Below are 22,537 nucleotides of genomic sequence, written 5' to 3'. Positions count from 1 at the left end.
AGTGACGCCAGAAAGGAGTTTTCGGCGTGAACAGTGACACCGACGTGAACAGTGACGCCGGCGTGAACAGTGTTTATTTTTTTGCGTTTTGTATTTGCATCGCGAACAGTAACTCCGGCGTGAACAGTGACGCCGACGAAGGCACATCGACGGTGAATACTGAATAGTAAGGCATCGTCGCAGCTCCGACGTGTCTTCTCCAGCAAAAATAGTGCATCAGCGACATTTTTCGACGCCACCAGGTATGTTTTTTCAAATTTTCCCCTTTTGTGTTTCTTTCTGCCGCTGCGATAATTTCCGGCAAGATTTTTCGGCGAGTTTTATAAAGGATTCAAGGATTCAAGGTGGTCCTTCGACTGCTGCGACCTCGCCTGTGAGGCGTACGCCTCAGTTCTTGAAGCGTACGCCTCACAGGCGAGGTGTATGCCTCAGTACTTGAAGCGTACGCCTCACAGGCGAGGCGCACACTCTAGGTACTGAGGTGCACGCTATCGATACTGTCTCAAAGCATGCTAATTTATCATGCCTTTGCTTTTGATTCGATGAAATTTATCTTTCATCCTTCCAAGAGATCCAAACTAAAGGTGCTCATTTTTACAGCAGGTTCTTGCTTTCTCCACACCAAATCATGTGACTTCAAATCCTTCCATCAAATTCCAAACTTTCATTTGGCTCTCTATGCTTGGGGGAATTGTGTCCAAGGACAATCTGAATCACTATATGATAAACATATTGTATATCCATGCATGTACACATACAACCCTGCACACTGAAATTCTGATGACTTCAGGAGCTGAATTGTTATCAGGGATACACATTGAAAACTAGGCACAAACACACAAATACTGCAAGTCAAATTCCTCAGCCTTTAATAAATATATGACAAGTTCACTGGATTTTTGCATTGAGAACTTCCACATGGTTACATAAATTGTACATCACCAGGGGTATTTATATAATTTTACAAAAAGGACAAGAAAAAGCTCCTCTCAAACAGTATTAATTTGATGGTCATGACTTTAACCAAAAAATGCATTTGTAAAATCTCAGCAACCAGTATTTTCAGGGAAACAAAATGCAAAAGGAAAGGTGTAATTTGATTACGTGGATACATGTGTACATGTATTATGTGTGAACGCTGATCAAGTTCATTTCTTTCGCTATTTTAACCAAACAGATTTGACAAAAAAATTAGCATGGATCCATTATTTATTTTTTTTGGCAACGAAGCTTGCACTAATGGTTTTTTTTTGTTGTTGATAACTTGATTGTGCTAGTGTTAATAGTAAAAAAAATGATAACTTGCTTATGCTCATAAGCATATACAATGTTCAGTTTTTGTGCATTATGTAGTGTACCATGTATAGTTTTAGTTTTATACTTGTATGACACTATGTTTTTAACTTTCCTTGGTGGGTTTGTGCATAATCTACTAACCGTACGTATGTTTTTAACTTTTCAAATTTAACAGTTTTAGATTTATCAAATCATCAAAAAAATGTCAGAAGAAGGATCTTCAAGGACTCCAATAACATTCACTAAAGGAAAGGACCCTCTGTGGGATTTTGGTTTACCACTTGATAAGAAAAAGAAGAGGGTACAATGTACTTGGTGTACAAAACAAATGAGTGGTGGCATTAATAGACTTAAGTATCATCTTGCTGGTATTAAAGGAGAGGTGAAACCATGTGACAAAGTCGAAGAATCTGTAAGAAAAAAAATTCGTAAGAATTCGGAGTCATTTAAGGAACACAAATTATCTAAGAGAAATATTATAAATGAGATTGGTTCCTTTGTTGAAGTAAATGATAATGATATGGACTTGTCAGATGAAAGTGATGAGTCTTCTGAGAAAAGATATATAAAGGGAAAAAAATTGATGAATGATGCCCCAAAGCATAATCTTGATGCTTTTGTTCAAGTGAAGGCAGGGTCTCCATCAATGAAACAACTTGGAATAAAAGCAACTTTGGATAAAAAAGCTAGAAATAGGTTATGTTCAGCTATTGCAAGATTTTTTTATCATTCAGCCATTCCTTTCAACGCAGCCAATTCTCCTTACTTTACCAAGATGATTGAAGTTTGTTCCTCAGTAGGAATGGGATTGAAGCCGCCTTCTTCATCTGAGATTTCTGGAAGATTGTTACAAGAAGAAATTAAAAAAAATGATGATTATTTCAAAGAATACAAGGAGTCTTGGGTTGAAATGGGTTGTTCTATTATGACTGATGGTTGGAAAGATGCAACACAAAGGACATTGATAAATTTTTTGGTTCATTGTCCAAGGGGCATTTACTTCTTGAAATCAGTTGATGCAACAAGTATCGTGAAGAATCAAGAAAATTTATTAAAATTATTTGATGAAGTGGTGGAAACAGTAGGTGCAGAGAATGTTGTTCAGGTATATTATTCTGTTCTTTTGTAATTTTCTATTAAACATTGATATTTATAATTTGTTTAGTATGTTAATAATGTTTTGAAATTAAAAAATGGCAGATAATCACAGATAATGCAGCCAACTATCAAGCAGCTGGAAAGATGTTGGAGGATAGGAGAAAAAACATATTTTGGACTCCTTGTGCAGCTCATTGCATAGTTCTCATGCTTGAGGATTTGTCTAAGATAAAAAGCATAGCTGAATGTGTGGAAAAAGGAAAAAGGATCACGAAGTTCATCTGCAATCATACTTTTGTTTTGAACCTAATGAGGACTCAATTTTCTAATAAGAAAGAAATTCTAAGACCGATTACTACAAGATTTGCCACTAATTTTATCATGCTTTAATCTTTGCTAGAACATCGAAGTGGTCTTAGAAAAATGATGGCATCGGATGAATGGAACAATTCAAAATATTCATCATTTGCTGAGGGAAAAGAGATGGAGGATATTATATTGAATAGTAATTTTTGGAGAGTCGTAGAATCAACTGTTAAAACTATAGAACCTCTGGTCAAAGTTTTGAGAATGGTCGATGGAGAAGAAAATCCTACAATGGGTTATCTTTATGAAGCTATGGATAGAGCCAAAGAGGCTATACAAGAAATTCATGACAATGACGAGAAAAAGTATAAATCTTATTGGAAAATAATTGACAATCGTTGGGAAAATCAACTTCATCACCCTCTTCATGCAGCAACATACTATCTCAATCCCAAATACCACTATAGTCCACAATTTTCTAAGGTATGTATTTGTTTATATCTTTTTATTAATTATTTTAAATTTTGAATATGAACTTTCTTTTATCAATTATCAATTTAATGTATTTGACTATTTGCACTATTTCATGTAATTCACAAAGCATCTTGAAGTAAGGCGTGGTTTAATTAAATGTATTAAGAAGTTGGAGCCAAATATTTCAGCTAGAGTAAGAGCATGCAAGCAACTTGAGTTATTTGAAGACGCAAGTGCAGATTTTGGTACTTCTATAGCTGTTATGACTAGAGATGAGCATAAGCCAGGTGATTTATCTTTAACATTATTGTTGTGTTGTGCAAAAGAATATTTCTTTAATCAACTTTTCATTTTTGTGTGTTTTGACTTTATGCAGCAATGTGGTGGAAAATGCATGAAATATGTGCCCCCGATCTTAAAAAAATTGCTATTTGTATACTTAGTCAAACATGTTCTTCATCTGGATGTGAACGAAATTGGAGTACCTTTGATCAAATTCACACTAAGAGAAAAAATAGATTAGCTCAAAAGAAACTTAATGACTTAGTGTTTGTCCATTATAATTTACGTCTGAGAGAAAAGCAATTAAAGAGAACAAGTCTTGACCCAATTTCTTTGGACAATATATATTTGCAAACACCAATGGATGAATGGGTCATGCAAGAAGGAGTTTTAGATGGAGATGAGGTAAAACCGTAAAAGTTTCTTTGATATTTTAACTTGATTAAAATTTTTTTAATTTAGTTTTTTGTCTTTCTCTATTGCATGTTAACTCAAATGTGTCATATTTTATTGAATGAAGGATTTCTTAAGAGACTTGGAGATGGAAGTTGAAAATATTGAAGAAGCTAATCTTATTGATGACGAAGGTGGTGATGGAGTTGAAGATGAAGATGCAAGGGAAAATGCAAAATATCCGAACCCGGATACAAATATAAAACAAGCTTATACACTTACACAGGAATGAACTCGAGTCTGGGCAGGTGAATAGTGAATTCGGGTCTGGTACAGGATCCAGACCCGAAACACTATTTCCTCTTTTTCAATCTTACAGTAACCATTCGTGCAATAAGGGCAAATGTTTCTTCATAGTCAATCCCGTATTTTTGACTATATCCTTTGGCTACTAGATGAACTTTATATCTTTCAAGAGATCCATCACTTTTGGTTTTGACCTTAAACACCCATCTACACCCTATGGTTTTTTTACCCTTAGGAAGATCTTGAAATTCCCAGTTCTTTGCTTTTCTGAGAGCTCTAAGTTCATTATCCATAACTTCTATCCATTCAATACTTTTTTTTGGCTTCTTCAAAGTTTTTGGGTTCCACATATGAGTGAATGACACTAAGGCAAGCTCTATGTTTAGGTGCGAATGAATCATAAGAAATGAACCTAGAAGAGACTTTTGTATTTCTCTCTGTTCTTCGTGGATTTTCTTTGTTTGAAGAGGTAGTTTCACTAGATTCGTTATATTTTTCTATTGCACTTCTAAAACTATTTTTATCTCTATGGGAATATATGATAGGATCTCTAGATGTTCCTTCGTCAATACATTGATAGGTGGGTGGGTGTAATAAAGAGTTATTTTTCTCAACTTTATTATCACTAGAGTTATTATGTGGGAACTCATCATCACTAGCATCATCATTTCTAGATAATAACTCAAATAAAAAAGAAATAATCCATATTTTTTTCATAAGGTTCACAACTTTCAAAACCACTAACATTTTTCAGAAAACTCACATTTCTGGACACATAATTTTTATCGTTTTTAATATCGTAACATCGAAACCTCTTTTGGGCTTCAAAGTAACCAAGAAAAGCATATGTGATAACTTTTGGTGAAAGCTTGTCATTCTTGTCCGTAAGAACAAAACATTTGTATCCAAAAATTCTTAACCTATTATAATCAAGTTATTTTGTGTAAAACTTTTCAAAGGGCGAAATTTTGTTTAAATTTTTGGATGAAAGCCGATTTATGAGATAGACAGATGTGAGAGCTGCCTCGGCCTAAAATTTTTTTGGTATGTTTTGCGAAATGAGAAGGGTTCGAGTAATTTCAATAATATGTCTATGTTTTCTTTCGGCTAATCCATTTTATTGAGGTGTTTTCAGAAAATATTTTTGATAGAGAATACCATAACTCTCAAGATATCTTTTGAATTCATTTGATAAGTATTCTCCTCTAGAGTCAGTTCTAAGAATTTTCAAGTCACAATTAAATTGGTTTTTGATCATCATATGATATGTTTTGAATGTCGTAAATACCTCATCTTTGTGCTTAAGAAAAAATATCCAACAATATCTAGTTTAATCGTCAACAAAAATCACATAATACGAAAAACCTCCTTTTGATAAAACATGTGCCGGTCCTCATACGTCCGAATGGACAATTTCAAATGGTTTTGTTGTAAACATTGATCTTTGATTAAAAGATAAACTTCTCATCTTTCCAAGAGTACAATCATTACAAGTGAAATCACTTTTACAAAGATGTTTAACAAAAGATAAATAAGAAATTTTAACATTATTGGGATGTCTAAGCCTTTTATGCCATACATTAATATCTTTATATTGGACAACATTACAAAAAGGTTTTTTTGGAATTTGAAGGAAGTCAACATAGTATAAATCTTCTTTTCTAGAGCCTTCCCCAATCAACCTCTGGGACTGGCGATCTTGTATCCAACATTTATCAGATGGGAATTTTATATCACATCCATGGTCCGAGAGTTGAGAGATCAAAAGCAAATTTAAGTTCAATTTTGGTATAAATCTAATTTTTGAGATAAAAAACCTTTTTTTCAAAATTCCCAATTCCTTTGATTTCAAGAGAAATTTCATCCGCGGTTGAGACAAAAGATGGGGAGGAATTTTTTGAATATTCGAAAAATGAACAAATACTTGAAGATATATGAAAGGAAGCACCCGAATCTAAGAGCCAAGAAGTCTTACCGAGAGAAGAGAAAGTTGACATGGCGGCTCCGAAAATTGCCTCATTGAGAAGATGTTGAAGCACTTCCACAATTTGATGTAAAGAGAGAGCTCCATTGAAAGAAGATGAACTTTCTTCTTTTTGGGGTTGGGATATGGTAGCCATGGCTAGCAACTTCTTCTATTTTGGACAAACCGGTTTGATGTGCCCTGGTTCCTTACAAAAATGACATACAATTTTGCTATAATCTCTTTTTCTACCATGCCCATTGATTTTGATTTTTAAAGTGGGGAGGTTTGTAGGTTCTCAAATTGTTTCCCGGTCTTGAAACAACATTAACACCTTCACCTTCTTCTTGGTTGGAATATGTAGCAAGAACACTTGGGTTATTTTTGCTTATACCCATACGAGTCTCTTCTCCACTTAATTTAGTAATTACATCTTCGAGAGAAGGGGAAGTAAAGGCGGATAGAAGGGAGGATCATATTTGTTCAAATTCGGGTCTAAACCCATTTAAAAAGTTGAAAATGCGATCTTCTTCTAATTGTTTATGCCTAAGCTCAATGGCTTCACCACTCCATTTGGGCTCAAGCATAGCAAACTCATTCCAAATAGAGGACAACTCCGCGAAATACTCTATAATAGTCATTTCGCCTTGTTGGAGGGTCAAGGCCTTTTTTTGAAGCTAGTACTTGTGGGACAAGTCTCTTGAAGTGTACATTTTTTCAAGATATTGCCATGCTTGAGAGGCTTTTTTGAATTTGATAATGTTGGCATTGATTCTTGTTTCAACGGATGAGAAGATCCATGATATGATTTTAAAATTTTTCATCTCCCATTCCTCATGTTTCTTATTATAGTCTTCAAGCGCTTTGATTCTCTCTTCACCTTCAAGAATCTTTATTTCTCCTCTTTCTACCAAAGTAATCATTGGTTCCGGTTCTGGTATTGAGCCTTGGACATATTCCCAAAGGCCTTTACCCTTGATATGTGCTTCCATGTTACCGGCTCAAATATGATAATTTGAGCCATTGAGTTTGAACCCAAGAAAGAAGTGAGTCTTTTTCTCCCATTTTGAGAAGAAGTGAGTGAAGAAGACCTTACCACAAGCGAGTCTTTAGAGCTTACTTGATGTGGTATGATTCTTTTGATATATATTGCAAGTAGTCTACACGCCGATGATCAAGAGAAAGGTAGGTGCATGCTTTTCGAGGCACACGATCTTCTTCAATAATCTTTACCACAAGCGAGTCTTTAGAGCTTACTTGATGTGATATGATTCTTTCGATATATATTGCAAGTAGTCTACACGCCGAGGATCAAGAGAAAGGTAGGTGCATGCTTTTCGAGGCACACGATCTTCTTCAATAATCACCTTCCTTCTTCAATAATTTTCAACGGCTCTAATACCATATGAAGAATCCTTGCAAAAAATCAGGTTTTCAAATAACTTGATACTTCAAATACTCAAGACACAAAATAAATGCACAATGTTTATAAGCTTTACACCACAAAAGAAGTGCAATAAATACACAACGTTTATAAGCTTTACACCACAAAAGAAGTGCAATAAATACACAACGTTTATAAGCTTTACACCATAAAAGAAGTGCAATAAATGCATAGTGTTTATAAGCTTAAGGCGACAAAACTCCTTACTTTAATACATGTATTCAATGGGCTCACATAGCCCTTATTTATAAGGCACACTTGAAGAGTAGTTGGGCTATTCCCAACGGCTCTTATTAGAGACATTAGGAATCAGCCCAACGTCTATCTTTTTAAACTATGTAGCTGACTGTTGTACATTGTACCGACTGTGTACAGAAATATTACATAAAAAGAACAAAAATAAGAAATCAAAAAATTATAAAAATAAGAAAAATTAAAAATAAGGAATTACAATCATATTCAAAAATATGAATATGCGTAAAATGTTGAAATGACTAAAATACCCCTACAACTAATACAAGAAATAAATATATATTTTATATATATATATATATAAAGTAGATGGATACATGTACATATATATGAAATATATATATGTATATGTATCATATGTATCTTCTTTTATATATATATATATATATAGAAAATACATTGTCTTATGAATTACAATTTAACAGTTTTGACCAAATCTGATCTCATTGTTGTGTTCAGCATGGTCAAAATAGTAGGATTCGACCCTTGGATCATAGTTTTTCGATGTGAAAATATGTTCTTTTGAGGTTTGACAATTTGGTACATTGTAGGATATTGATTTTTCAACCCTCGTAAAGTCTGACATGTATGTCAGAAAAACATGATCCAAAGGTGAATTTCTACTAAACTTAATATTTTGATCACATCGGGAAGGTAAGATGTACAAAAAAACTGAAAAAATAAAAATATTATATTTTTTCACTAGAGGCTCTTTACCCACGAGGGTAGCAAACATTACTCTCAACCACCCCCCACCCACACACACACACTATATATATATATATATATATATATATATATATATATATATATATATATATATATATATATATATATAGTAGTGCTACGGTTCTCCCAGAGCACCTACTCCTACCTACTAGAAATCATAGTTGTAGGTTGCATCCAAGAATGAGTTTATTTGATAAAAATCATCTTTGGATCATGTTGTGGACATAAAAATAGGATTTTTAAGTAATGAAATTTTGGTACATTATGGGCCGTTGATTTTTGAAGATCTTAAAAAAACTGCATGTATGCCATAATCACATGATCCAAAACTTGTTTTCTACTATATAATGATTGTAGATCTTATCTATAGGGTCTGGTCAACAAAAATGTTTGAGAATTTTGAAAATTTGAAGCTTCTTTTAGGTGGGAGTAGGTGCTCTGGGAGCACCCTATCATTTCTTATATATTATATACTAATTCTTGGATGAAATGGAACATTTGCTTCATGCACCATGATAAAATATATTTTATTTGGTGAAGCGAAGGCTGCAACAGGATGATCCAGTCTTTCATCTGACATTGAAGTTCCATCTCATAATGATGTAAATATGAATGTTTTCTTCGTGGTGAATTGATGGGCCTGTCTGCATATATCTTACATGGTATATCAGCATAAATGCTGAAAAGTAATGAATGTTAAGGAAATGTCAGGTTTCCCTTTAGCAAGTGTTGTTCAGCAGAGATGTTTTTGGCCATCTTTCAGCATGTGGTTATGCAAGTATTTCCTTCTGGTCATGATTTTCTGTCTTTTGACTTTCCTTTTTCTGACATTCTGTGTTTCAGCAATGTCAACGTTAACAGCATCCATCTGTTGGAATATACTTGCTCACAAAACTGATGAAGTTAGTGAAACTGGTGTTAAGATATATCAAAAACCATCCTCAAATGATATATATGAGTTGCGTAGAAAAATTGTACCTCTATGTAATGAAGAAGAAAATCCTGATGCAGCTTGGTAAGTTACTTTTTTCTTGATGTATCTGTTGGTAATTTATTTGGTTGGTTGTGTTATGTTCTTGGTGAATTTGGTTTGCATTCTTATTCAAGTATTGGCACAGGTACACACCAATGAAATCTTGTTTGAATGTACTTCCATCTTCCATTGAACAAAGGGGAACCGAGTGGCCAGAGGAATGGCCCAAAAGGCTTGAAACTTTCCCTGAATGGTTGAGTTATTCAAGGGAGAATTTTATTGCAGACACTGAACACTGGAAAGCCGTTGTTAGCAAGTCATATCTTGATGGATTAGGTATTGATTGGTCTAATGTGCAAAACATAATGGATATGAAAACCGTCTATGGAGGGTAAGATTTCCTGTTGAAGATATTCATGTATTCTTCAATTCATATCATTACCATATGTACTTTCAGTGATGAAACCAATCATAGTTTCCAACTTCCAATTTGTCCTATATTTAAGGATCAGATATGTCATTGCCTCATTGGCAATGTTGGTAATGGAATCTAAAGTTTTAAGCATGCTCTGTACAGATTGGCTGCAGCTTTAGGGTCACACAAGGTTTGGGTGATGAATGTTGTACCAATCTCTCCTGACACACTATCTATCATCTTTGAACGTGGTCTTCTTGGTATCTACCATGATTGGTGTGAACCTTTTAGTACCTATCCACGGTCATATGATCTTCTGCATGCAGATCATTTATTCTCTAGTCTTAAAAACAGGTATACAGTCCATCATTTGTTATCAATGTTTTTTTTTTAAAGTTCTTGCACATTTTATCCAAGGGACCTGAAGAAACAAGTATATACTTAATTGCTCATGACTGTTGACGTTGAGATTCTTTTGTTGTTTATGTAGAATAAAAAAAAATTAAATACTGGCATCAGGATGAGTTTCTGTTCATTTAACTTATGCCAACATTGGTAGTTGCATACCAAGTGAATGCAGGTTATTTGGGGTAGGAGGTGATAGAAAATCAATCCACATTGGAGATTTACTTTCATAATCTGCTTCAGTTTGAGGTGTAATGAAATGAAAGAGCTCTCACACCTCACACAAGCGGCAAAACACAACCCAAAATGGTTTAATCACACGAGCCACTAAGGGCCAACAAACACACTTAAAAACAATAGATTTATTACTTGAGGAATGCACAAATAATGCATAACCAACAAAGGGACAAGAGGTCCCTATTTATACACAGCAAGAGGGCAATATGGGACCAATAGAGCAGTCGTTCCCAACAACTCTTTGCTCTAAATGACCATATTGCCCCTGGTCAAAATAAAAAAGGAAAAAGTACAAAAAATAAGAAGAAAAAAGTCAGTTCTGTCCCTAATGGGCAGACCTTATTACATGAACAGAATTACCAAAATACCCCTAGAAGGTATTTCCTATTACAATATAGAAATACATCATATATATATGTATTATGTACGTCAAACATATATATTTTAACATGAGGTTGGTCGCTTGTTGACAATAGACCTGCTACAAGATTTGGTGTCAAGATCTTTAGTGGAGAATTTGATAAAATGATAGACATACAAGTTGGCATACCGGCTTTATTAGTTATTAATCCTAGACATGTGCTTGAGTTGCATGTAGGATCAGATGCGGCGAGGATTTGTAGTTAAATTAGGTTCTTTAATGAAGGTTCAAAAAATCATTGAATTGACCTGCCAGCTTTAGGGTCTTTATATATGACCAGATGAGGCTATCTGGTGGCCTATCATACAGGCTAAGCCTAAGCAAACAACGTTGTGTGCAAGCCTGTCAAGCTATGTGAACACAAAGTAACAACTAGACGAGATGTCGTGACAATCCACCCAAAATTATGTACTTTTGAGTTGTATTTGGTTAATTTCTTTTCACTAAGGATGAAAACCATAGTAGAAGCTATCTATTTCCCCTATTCTCACTTTTGAAGCCAAAAGTCAATAAAGGAGCGACTTTGTTGGGGTGGGGCTGCAGAAGGCATGGATCAATGAATAAGGGATTGACTATATTATTTGCAAGATAGAATGTGAAAACTTAAAACTCTAGCATCACAAATCAACTCACTCTCAGCTGCAGGGGCAGTTTAATTTAATGGGTTTGGGGGAAACTTGGAAAGGGGAAAATGGCCATTTAAGAACAATAATGGGAGATTTGGTTAAACCTCTGCTCGTTTGGAAATACCCAAAGCATCAACTTGGCCTTCCTATCAAATGCTTGTTGGAGCTCTGCTGGCTGGTAAAAAATGAGTAACCTAGGGAAAAATTAAGTGCAACTTATTCTACATCTGGTAACGGAAGTAAATAATTGGAGATTTGGCAGTCTCTCCATTCTTGCTAGTCTTCTTGAGACTACAGAAATAAATAATTTATTTGGGGCATCCTAAATCTAAACCCATGGGCTTCTCATGTGAAGTGGTCCTTTTTTTTCCCTTAGGAACACATAGATTTTTTTTAAGCTGAACCAATTACAATGAATTCGAGGCATGCTTTTTTTTAATGTAGATAGTGTTAAGTAATGTATCATAACCTAGGCTAACTCGGAACTTTTATTTTTTTCTTTTTAGTTTAGTTAGTATAGGTTTTTTCCTTTTTTTTTAGTTTCTTTTTTATTGTATTTGACTAGTCAATATTTGACTAAGTCAAATACAAAAAGTCTTTGGGCTCCTAACGGCTCTATTTAGAGCCGTTGGGTGCCCAACAACTCTCTCCTCTTGCTCCTCTATTGTATATAAATATGGGGCATTGCCCCCATCTCAAATGCATGTATTTTTTGTGTGGATCACCATCAATAGTATTATTATTTTTCCTGTTGTTGAATACCCTTTTTTAGGTATTTGTGTATGAACCTTTCTTGGTTCTTGTGAGTGTTCATTTTGGTGCTTTGGTTGGAGCTCTTTGAGTATTCATTGTTGGTGATCTAGCAATCATTCTTGAAGGAGCTCATCTTCTTACATGGTATCGGAGCTAGTAGATCAAGCTAAATTTGTTTTCGGTATATCGAGAAACGTGCCATTCAAAATTTAAAAAGTGGTGAAGCTCTTTTGCAAATTCCTATTCAAGCACTTGTGAGATCGTGATCGTGTAAAAGATTGGTGGTGCTTATTTGTTGGAGTGTACATGCTCTTTATCGGTCGTGGATTTCTCGTTATCTTCACTTTCTTCTTTTCTCCTTCCCCATTCTTCTTTCTTTTTTTCTTTCTCAAACCTTGTAAAATGGATGACAATGATAATGTCACCATTAAAACCATTAAGCTCAGTGACTCTAACTATGTAATATGGGCTTCAATTATGAAGAACCTTATATGAGGAAATGAGTTGTGGGGTTTAATAGATGAGACTAATCTGAAACCTAAACTAATCCTTACAAAGGTAGAAGATGAGAAAGAGATGCCTCTTACGAAGATTGAGAAAAATAAAGCCATTACCACTTACGAAAAAAGTGGAAGGAATGAACATGCCAAGATATGTCTTGGTTCATTAGTAGTGTTGATATAAAAAAGTGTTAAAGTCTTGCAAAATTTGAACATGCAAACAATGCATGAGATTATCTTAAGAGAATGTACTCTCTTAAAGATATTTCACGTGTGTGAAATTTACAAGATAAAGTACGAAATATGGTTCAAAGGGATAAAAGCATTAGAGAATACTATAATAGCTTATCCAAATTATGGGAAGAGTTAGCTCTTCTTGAACCAAAATGGCATTGTTCGAAAGACATAGAGCTCCGTCAAAATCAAATAGATACGAAGCATTTTTTCCAATTTATTAATGGATTAAGATTGGAGTTTGAATCTACCAAGTCCATTCTCCTTCATCGAGAGAAAGTTCCTTCGATAAAAGATACGATAGAAGAATTAAGTATAGAGAGAAATAGGCTTAAAACGTGAATCTCTAAATGTGACGATGACTCGGTCCTAGCCGTATCTCGATCGGAAAACTATGTTGGTACCTACAAACCCCCACACTATGGTAGGACAAACGATGAGAAGCAAGGAAATGAGTTTGAAAGAAAAAAAGTCATTTGTTACTATTGTCGTGAACCATGACATGCAAAAACATATTGTACAAAATTAAAGAAGCCCTATGAGAAGAAGGTTGCCTCTCTTGGACCTCCACAAGAATCAAGTCCATCCATTGGAAACATGTCCTTAACTCAATTAGTGGAGACATTTCAACCTCTACTTAAAGGAGCATCTTCATCCACTGGAGCCGCGGTCTCTTCTTTCAGTATCTTCGATCTAGGTAAATCTCTTTGAATTCTTGACTCAGGTGCTTCTTTTCATATGATACTAAATATTGATATGTTATCCGGATGTTATAATCTAACTCACAGGGACTCGGCAAAACAGGTGCTGCACCCACGTTGCCGCGACGTGACGCGGGTGTGTGTGTGTGGCACCGGGTGCGGTCAACACGACCCTGGATGCGGTCAACGCACCCAGGGTCATTTTGTCCACTTTTCGGCGTTTAAAAAAAATCCCCGATGAAAAGGAGGATTAGGGCAAAAATTTTTTTGCCCTAATCTCTCCTCTCCTTTCCCGCTCAGCTCGAGCTCTCTCCTACCGACGCCACCTCCTAGGCTCCTCTCCTTTCGCAGGTACGTACCCTCTCTCGCTCTCTTCTTGTGTTGGCAAGGGAGGGGTCGAGCCCCCTGCTCCCTCTGATTTCGACAGTGGAGGGGCCGAGCCCCCCCTCTCGTTCTCTTGTTGGGTCGGCAGGGGAGGGGCTGAGCCCCCCCTGCTCCCTCTGTTTTCGGCAGGGGAGGGGCCGAGCCCCCCCCCCCCCCCTCTCGCTCTCTTGTTGGGTCGGCAGGGGAGGGGCTGATCCCCCCCTGCTCCCTCTGTTTTCGGCAGGGGAGGGGGTCGAGCCTCTGTCCCTGCTCCCTCTTATTTCAGGGGAGGGGCTGAGTCCCTCCCTGTTTTTGGCAGAGAGGGGCAGATCCCCCCTCCTTGCTCCTGATTTTATATATATTTTTATATCAAGATAATGTTTGTATAATTGATTTAAAATTTTGAATGTATTTTTTTTTATGTTTTTAGGATAAAAATAACGGATAAAGGAAAATGACTTGCGTCATCCTAATCCCAACATGTGAGTTCTGCTGCTACTTTTGCTGATAGTTGTAGTGGGATTGGTGATGAGGGGCCACTATGGGTACATGTAGATAAACTTGCAAAAACTGGAAGGAGATGGTGGAAACAAGAGATTTTGACGCAAGCTCTGCCAAAGAGATTTTGTTGGGTCTTACACAAGAGTGAAGGCTCATTTGTTGAAGATACCAAGACATGACATTTTAGGATGCAGAAAAGTTGATGAGGCAATGCGAAGACAATACAAGAAAATACAAGAAGAATATGAGAAGAGAAAGGCAATGGCCGATTCTTCTGCAGTTAGTGTTCCATTTGCAAACCACCAAGAAGATGCTGAAAAAAAAAGAAGAAAAGTCAATGTAGGAGGTAGATGAACGATACAAGCAACATTCAATACATATGGGAGAGAAAAATTGGATAGAAAAGTTGGAAGGTATTTTTATTCTAGTTCACTCCCATTTAATGCGGCTAGAAATCCTTATTGGAAGGATTTAGTAACATCCTTGGCAAATTGTAATTTGAGTGACTATGTGTCTCTAAGTTCAGAAAAAATACGAACCACACTTCTTGCATAAGAAAGGGCAAATGTGGAGAGGTTGCTAGAGATTAAAAAATATTCATGAGAGCAAAATAGAGTTTCTATTGTATCTGATGGATGAATATATATTCAAAGGCGTCCACTGATCAATTTCATTGCTTGTTCGCTTAGTGTCCCAATATTCTTGAAAGCAGTTGATGCATCTGGGGAATATAAAAATGCAGAGTATGTGAAGAGATTGTTTATAGAAGTCATAAAAGAAGTGGGTGATCAGAAAGTGGTACAAATCATTACAGACAACACACCAGTTTGTAAAAGTACAACGTTGAGTTTGAAGAGTGAGTACCCTCATATTTTTTGGACTCCGTGTGTAGCACACAACTTAAATATGACCCTAAAGAGCATCTGCAACCCCAAAGAAGAAGAAAATTCACAAGCATATGCTTTATGTTCATAGATTGAAGATTTAGAAAGAAATGTCAAAAGCATTAGGAATTTTGTTGTTAACCACCATCGTGCTAATGCTATATTTAATAGGCATTCTGACTTGAAATTGTTGAAGGTCGCTGAAACACGTTTTGCGTCCATCATTGTGATGGTGAAGAGGATTAAAAGAGTGAATGATGCTTTGATTAACATGGTGACTGATGAAAATTGGACATTCTATCGTGCTGATGATGATTTCAAGGCTCAAGAAATTAAAAAATTCATTCTTGATGATGAGTTTTGGGACAGAGTGTTATACTTCAATTTACGCAACCTGTTTGGGAAATGTTAAGAGAAGTTGACAAGGATGAGCCCATGCTTCACAGAATTTATGAAATGTGGGATAATATGATTGAAAAAATACAAGCTATAGTTTTCAAGCATGAAGAAAAAAATTCTGCATTGGATGATTCAGAAATTTTTAATCATATTCATTCAATTTTAGTCAGAAGACGGGATAAGAGCAACACTCCTTTGCATTGCATGACACATTCTCTTAATCCAAAATATTATGCAAATAAGTGGCGGGTTGGTGGTGTTGGTCGTGTCCCTCTAAATTTAGACCCAGAGCTATCAAGACATAAAAATATGTGTATGACAATACTTTTTCCAAAAACATATCTTCTACGTCAAGTCACACAAGAGTTTGAAAAATTTTCATCTTTGAGATTATATGGACCAACATTATTCGCGAGAGAAGAGGATAATATACATCCTATCACATGGTGGTCAACATTTGGATAAAAAACACCTCTTCTCCAACGTCTTGCATTAAGATTGCTAATGCAACCTGCAAGTTCATCTTGTTGTGAAAGAAATTAGATCATATATTCTCAAATCCACAACACGAAGAGAAACAAACTCACAAGCAAGCATGCAGAGAATTTAGTATATGTTCATTCAAATCTTCGATTACTTTCGCGAACAAATGATGAATACAGGTACTAATTTGCTCTCTTAGTTATTTAATTATTTTTTAGTTTTTCATTTAAATATACTTGTATTGTATTTAACATTTTTAAATTGGGTTTGTAACGCAGACAAGGAACATCCAAATTTTGGGATGTAAACTCAAAAGAGTGTGACTTCGAGGGAGAACATGATTTCAACATAACAAACATGGATTTAGCTGAGCCCAGCATTCCTTCTAATGATGCATTTGATGATGAAGAAAAAAATGATTAAGATCAATTACTTCATCAGGATATACTTTGGTATGTAATTTAGTTCTTTTCTGCTTTACTTATTTGATTGATATTTAGGTTGATTTATGTAATTGCTTTACTTATTTGATTGATATTTAGGTTGATATATTGTATGAATGATGATTGATGAATGATATTATGACAATGTTAATTGTTAAAACTTTAAAATTATATATATATATATATAATTGTTTTTTACATTTTTGCCCTTGCCGCACCCTAGGTTTTTGAAAATGCCGCACCCCCGCACCCGCACCCGCACCCGCACCCATGTGACATAGGTTATAATTCAAGTGGGTCAAATGTTTTCACCATTGATGAAATATCTCTTGAGATAAAAGGAATAGGAAAATTTGAAAAAAACCTCTCAAAACTCAAAAGACTTTGTATTCCACAAATTAGATATATTCCTAAACTTAACTTAAATCTTTTATCTGTTTCTTAATTATCTGACTATGGATGTAATGTTTTTTTCTTCTCTCATGGTTGTCGAGTTCAGAATCGCCAGTCAGGGAAGCTGATTGGGGAAAGTCATAGATAAACGAGCTTATACTACATGGATTTTTTGGAAATACTCAAGAATATATTGTGTTGTAATGTTCAGAAAGTGGATTTGGATATATGGCATAAGAGACTTGGCCATGCTAGTGTACCAAAGATGATTTTTTTTGTAATTTTGAAAACTTTACATATGAAAATTGTATTCTTGGTAAAATAAAGAGATTACCTTTTCAAGAAAGAACCTTTGTTTCTTCTCGACCACTGGAGTTAATACATTCGAATGTGTGGGGACCCACACCTGTTATATCAAAAGGTGGCTTTATATATTATATATTTTTTGTGAATGATTTTATAAGACTTACTTTGATCTATTTTCTTAAACATAAGTCTGAAGTTTTCTCATACTTTCAAATATTTCATAATCTAGTTAAAAATCAATTTAAAAATGATATTTTCATCTTTCGCACTGATTCAAGAAGAGAGTTTTTATCAAAAGAATTTAAAGATTATCTAAATCTACATGGTATCATATATCAAAGATTATGTCCCTATACCTTTCAAAAAAATGGTTTAGTCGAAAGAAAGTATAAGCATATTATAGAGACAACAAGAACTTTACTTATTATACATCAAGTGCTTAAAGTTTTTTGGGTTGAAACCACACTAAGTGCAGTTTTTCTCATTAACAGAATGCCATCCTCTTCTTTAAAAAATGTATCTCCTGTTGAAAAACTTTTCAAACAAATTTCAGATTACTCTAGGTTAAGGGTTTTTGGATGCAAGCGTTTTGTTTTTTCTGACAAAAATGACAAACTCTCTCCTTGTGCTATTCCTTGTGTTTTTCTGGGATATGCAAATTATCAAAAAGGCTACAAATGTTTTGACTTTCAAACTAAAGAGTTATATATGTCAAGAAATATATCCTTTTTGGAAAAAAGAAAGTTTTTTTGAAAGTGAGAACACTAAGAAAATAAATGAGTATTCTTTTTTATTGTATTTAGTTTCAAAGATTGATGAGTGTGATATTGATGAAAACTAAGAAGATAAAAATGATATGATATATGCATAATCATTTCATAATAATCAAGATTGTATTCAGTACTCTAGGCGGGTTAATTTAGAATATCCATGTGCTCTCGAAAAATATACTAGTAATGAAGAACAGAAAAAAATACAAACAAGAAGGTCATCTAGAGTGTCAAAAGTCTCTGAAAAATTTATGTCCTATGAGTCTTTTTCACCTAAGTATCATGCATACATTGCATTAATACATTCTTACATAGAACCTTTTAACTATGCTATAACAAAAGAACATTAGAAGCAATGACAACATAATTAAATGCCTTAAAAAAGGCGAATACCTGGACTATTCAAGATATTCCACCAGGCAAAAAGCCTATAGGTTGTCGATGGGTGTATAAAGTTAAAACCAAGAGTAACAGAACTCTTGAAAGATATAAGGCCATATTAGTTGCCAAGAGCTATTTCCAAGAGTATGAAATAGACTATGAAGAGACCTTTGCTCCAGTTGCTAGAATGACCACAATTAAGACCTTAGTAGCCCTTGCCTCAATAAAGAAATGACCTATATATTAAATAGATGTCAAAAATGCATTTTTCAATGGAAGCTTAGCCTAATAAGTTTATATGGAACCGCCACTTGGCATTGATATTCCTAAAAGAAAGGTTGTTTGTTTAAATAAGGCTCTGTATGTCTTTAAACAAGCCCCAAAAGCTTGGTATGACAAATTTAGTCAAGTTATGCTTGATTTTGGTTTTCAATATTGTCTTAATGATACAACTTTGTTTGTTAAGATTTCTGATGCAGGTATTATTATCCTTCTTCTCTATGTAGACGACATGATCCTCACTGAAAGTGATAAACAGGGAGTTGAAAACATTAAAAGATTTCTCAAAATACACTTTAAAATGAGTGATTTGGGTTTTTTAAAATTTTTTATTGGTATAGAAGTTGCTTATTCTTCTAGAGGCTATTTGCTGATTCAATCTAAGTTTGCTTTAGATATTGTTGATAGGTCTGACATCTTTGATGAGAAAAATGTCGATACTTCCGAAGTTGTAAATGTCAAAATGAAGATTGATGATGAAGAACCTCTTGAAAATCCAACACTTTATAAATAACTTGTCAGGGCACTGTCTTATCTCTTCATTACAAGACCTGACATTGCGCATCCTGTTCACACAACAGGCCAATTTCAACATGCTCCTACCACTGTTCATATTGAGTTGTTTTACGTATTATTAGATTTATTAAAACCTCTATTTTTCAAGGATTTTTCTTGTTTGCTTCTTCCTCAGATTTAATTGCTTCTTCCTCATATTGGAGAAGATCCAAATAATCGACAATCAACTACTGATTTTTGTGTATTTTTAGGTGAATCATTGATTTCTTGGAGGTGCAATAAGCAACAAAAAGTCTCTCTCTTATTAACTAAAGCCGAGTACAGAGCCATGACTACAACTACTATGAAAGTAGTGTGGCTAAGGAGATTGCTTAATGACATTGTTCACAGTACAGGAGCATCACGACTATGCTGTGACAACAAAAGTTCTATTTACATTGCCAGCAACTAAACATTCAACAAACGAACCAAGCACATTGAGATGGATTGTCACTATGTATGAGAGGAATTCCTACACGACACTATTGATCTTCCTTATGTTCCTTTAAAATATCAACTGACCGATTTCTTTACCAAACCTCTCGCAGCTCTTAGATTTCATTTTCTCTTGGACAAACTTTTGGTTATCCAACCGTAAGTTTGACGGGGAGTGTTAAATAATGTATCATAACCTAGGCTAACTAGGAACTTTTATTTTTTTCCTTTTAGTTTAGTTAGTATAGTTTTTTCTCTTTTTATTTTTAGTTTCTTTTTTATTGTATTTGACTAGTCAACATTTGACTAAGTCAAATACAAAGAGTCGTTGGGCTCCCAACCACTCTCTCCTCTTGCTCCTCTATTGTATATAAATATGGGGCATTGCCCCTCTCAAATGTGTGTATTTTTTGTGTGGATCACCATCAATAATATTATTATTTTTTCTCTTGTTGTTGAATATCCTTTTTTGTGTATGAACCTTTCTTGGTTCTTATGAGTGTTCATTTCGGTACTTTGGTTGGAGCTCTTTGAGTATTCATTGTTGGTGATCTAGCAAACATTCTTGAATGAGCTCATCTTCTCACAGATAGATTGTTAGAGATATGGTTATATATTTTATCTTAAGATTGATATTGTAGACACCCATTATTTTGATGTGCCTTTTGAGTTTATGAGCATGACCTTGATGATTATATGTTGAATTGTTTGTAATCATCTTTCTTGGATTCACTTATTATATCTTTCATAATATGGGTAATGCATCACATTTACATGTTCCTTTCTCCATTTTTTTTCTAGAAAACCATGTTTTTTGCTTAAACTAAATTATTGGTTATGGCTTGACCTAGTTTAGTCCGAGCTTAAGGTATAACTAGTCTTTCTTTCAAAGTTTTATTAGTTAACAAATCATATTCTAGTCATTGTTGATATATAGAACTCAAACCTTTGAAACAAGCTCTCATGCACCTCAATCGAATATCAGACGAGAAAGGCATGATTAGTTTGCTGAAACATCAAACTAAACCCTAGACCAAGGTCAAACATGGTTGGCAGGATATGGGTGTAGTTAATGCATGAGTTAGAGAGTCTACACTGTCTATTTTGTGTTCTAAAACCCAAATTCAAAGTTGAGTTGATGAAAAGAGTCCAAGTCTCCTAAATATGAAAAATGTCTCCCCCTCGTTTTTGTTTAAAATATCTGGTGGATCCCCCTTGTTTTTGGAATCCTACCATTTTTGGATATTTAGCCAAACATCATTACCTCTAAAAGTATCTTTATTTCAAACATTATCCATTTTAACACTAAGAGTCTTTAAGAATACCTAAAATGCTCTTGTTTAGTAGTTATCTTTCCCAAAACAGTCTTATAAAAAATCCTTCATATCCATCATTTGACTCTCATTATGGAATTCCAGTGGTTACATATCTGATTTGATGATGCAAGTGTATGTTTCATGCTGTTTGTGAAAAAGCAATGAGACCAAAGAATAACAAGGATTTCTAGAAGAAGATGCCATTTGTTCTGTGCCATAAAAAAAGAATATCAAAAATTCAATTGGCTGAAGCTGAAGCAGCTATTTCGATCTTCGGAGTTGGAGAAAGAAGAAATAATGGATGACAGCTGCTGGGGTCCAGTAGAGCAAATCCTAGTCCTCAAAAGATTCATTGCAGAATACCAATTCAAACCCTGTGCAATTGTATCTCTCTTCTCTGATCCTTTTCTGTGCAAATGTCATCCCAAAACTAGCACAATCAAACATTACCTTTCCATAAAATCTCTTTAAAAATGAAGAATTCTTGAAATGTTTCTAAAACTTCATGCATTATTTATTACCCTAGATTAAATCTCTCTCTCTCTCATGCTTTTGGTCTGTATTCAAGTGTTTTTCTCATTTCCAACAGCAGGAACAATGTTTTCGTTGAAGCACCGTGTATACTGATCTTGAGGCAAGAAATACAATTTAATCCTGATTGCTAGGGTTGCTGAGGATGATTTGATTGGGTGTAATTTTTTGTTTTATTTATGTACTTTTAAATCTAATATTTGGTAGTCTCTAGGCACGTGTGGTTCAGGTAATCAACCATGCATTTTTTTAAACTAAAATAAACCTAATTTCTGGATTTTTCTAGTTATTTTTACTAAAAGGAGATTTTTGGGTTTCAAAGACCCGGTATTCTGCTTGGATGGTGGCCCCCAATCTAAGTGGATATTGGGTGTGTTTGGATCCAGGTATCTATAAATCTTCAATAGTCTTTGTGCATCAATGCCAAGAGCAGACAACGGATATACCTTGAAAAAATGCTTATAGGAATGTGTGTGTGTGTGCAGGGGCTGTTCTGAGGCATCTATTTTTGAACCTTGGGCAGACTATCACAAATTGTATTGCGATTAAAAGAGTGCTGTTGCCATATCAGTTAATCTAGTTCAACATAACAAAAGCAAACATATGGAGCTAGATAAACATTTTTCTGAGAGAAGGCCGAAGATCAAGAGTTGGAACTGAAACTTGTATTTGGAGAGTCTTTACACTTGA

At 34.8% G+C, this 22,537-nt stretch overlaps 1 protein-coding gene across 1 annotated transcript in view; it reads left to right on the top strand.

Moving 5' to 3' along the window:
- LOC149834952 (S-adenosyl-L-methionine-dependent methyltransferases superfamily protein) overlaps window positions 1-22,537 on the top strand; it is a 66,736-nt gene that overhangs the window by 33,295 nt on the left and 10,904 nt on the right. Inside the window, exons 4-6 of the mRNA XM_090010348.1 lie at window positions 9,387-9,558; window positions 9,662-9,907; window positions 10,094-10,285. Of these exons, the coding sequence (XP_089866474.1) occupies window positions 9,387-9,558; window positions 9,662-9,907; window positions 10,094-10,285 (610 nt within the window). The remainder of the gene's footprint in view (window positions 1-9,386; window positions 9,559-9,661; window positions 9,908-10,093; window positions 10,286-22,537) is intronic.

Source organism: Nuphar pumila, chromosome 6 (genome assembly GCF_984573655.1).
Source record: "Nuphar pumila chromosome 6, dmNupPumi1.hap1.1, whole genome shotgun sequence".
NCBI classification, from domain to species: domain Eukaryota; kingdom Viridiplantae; phylum Streptophyta; class Magnoliopsida; order Nymphaeales; family Nymphaeaceae; genus Nuphar; species Nuphar pumila.
The sequence above is the reverse complement of the archived record's forward strand: the minus strand, read 5'-3'. Positions and strand labels throughout refer to the sequence as shown.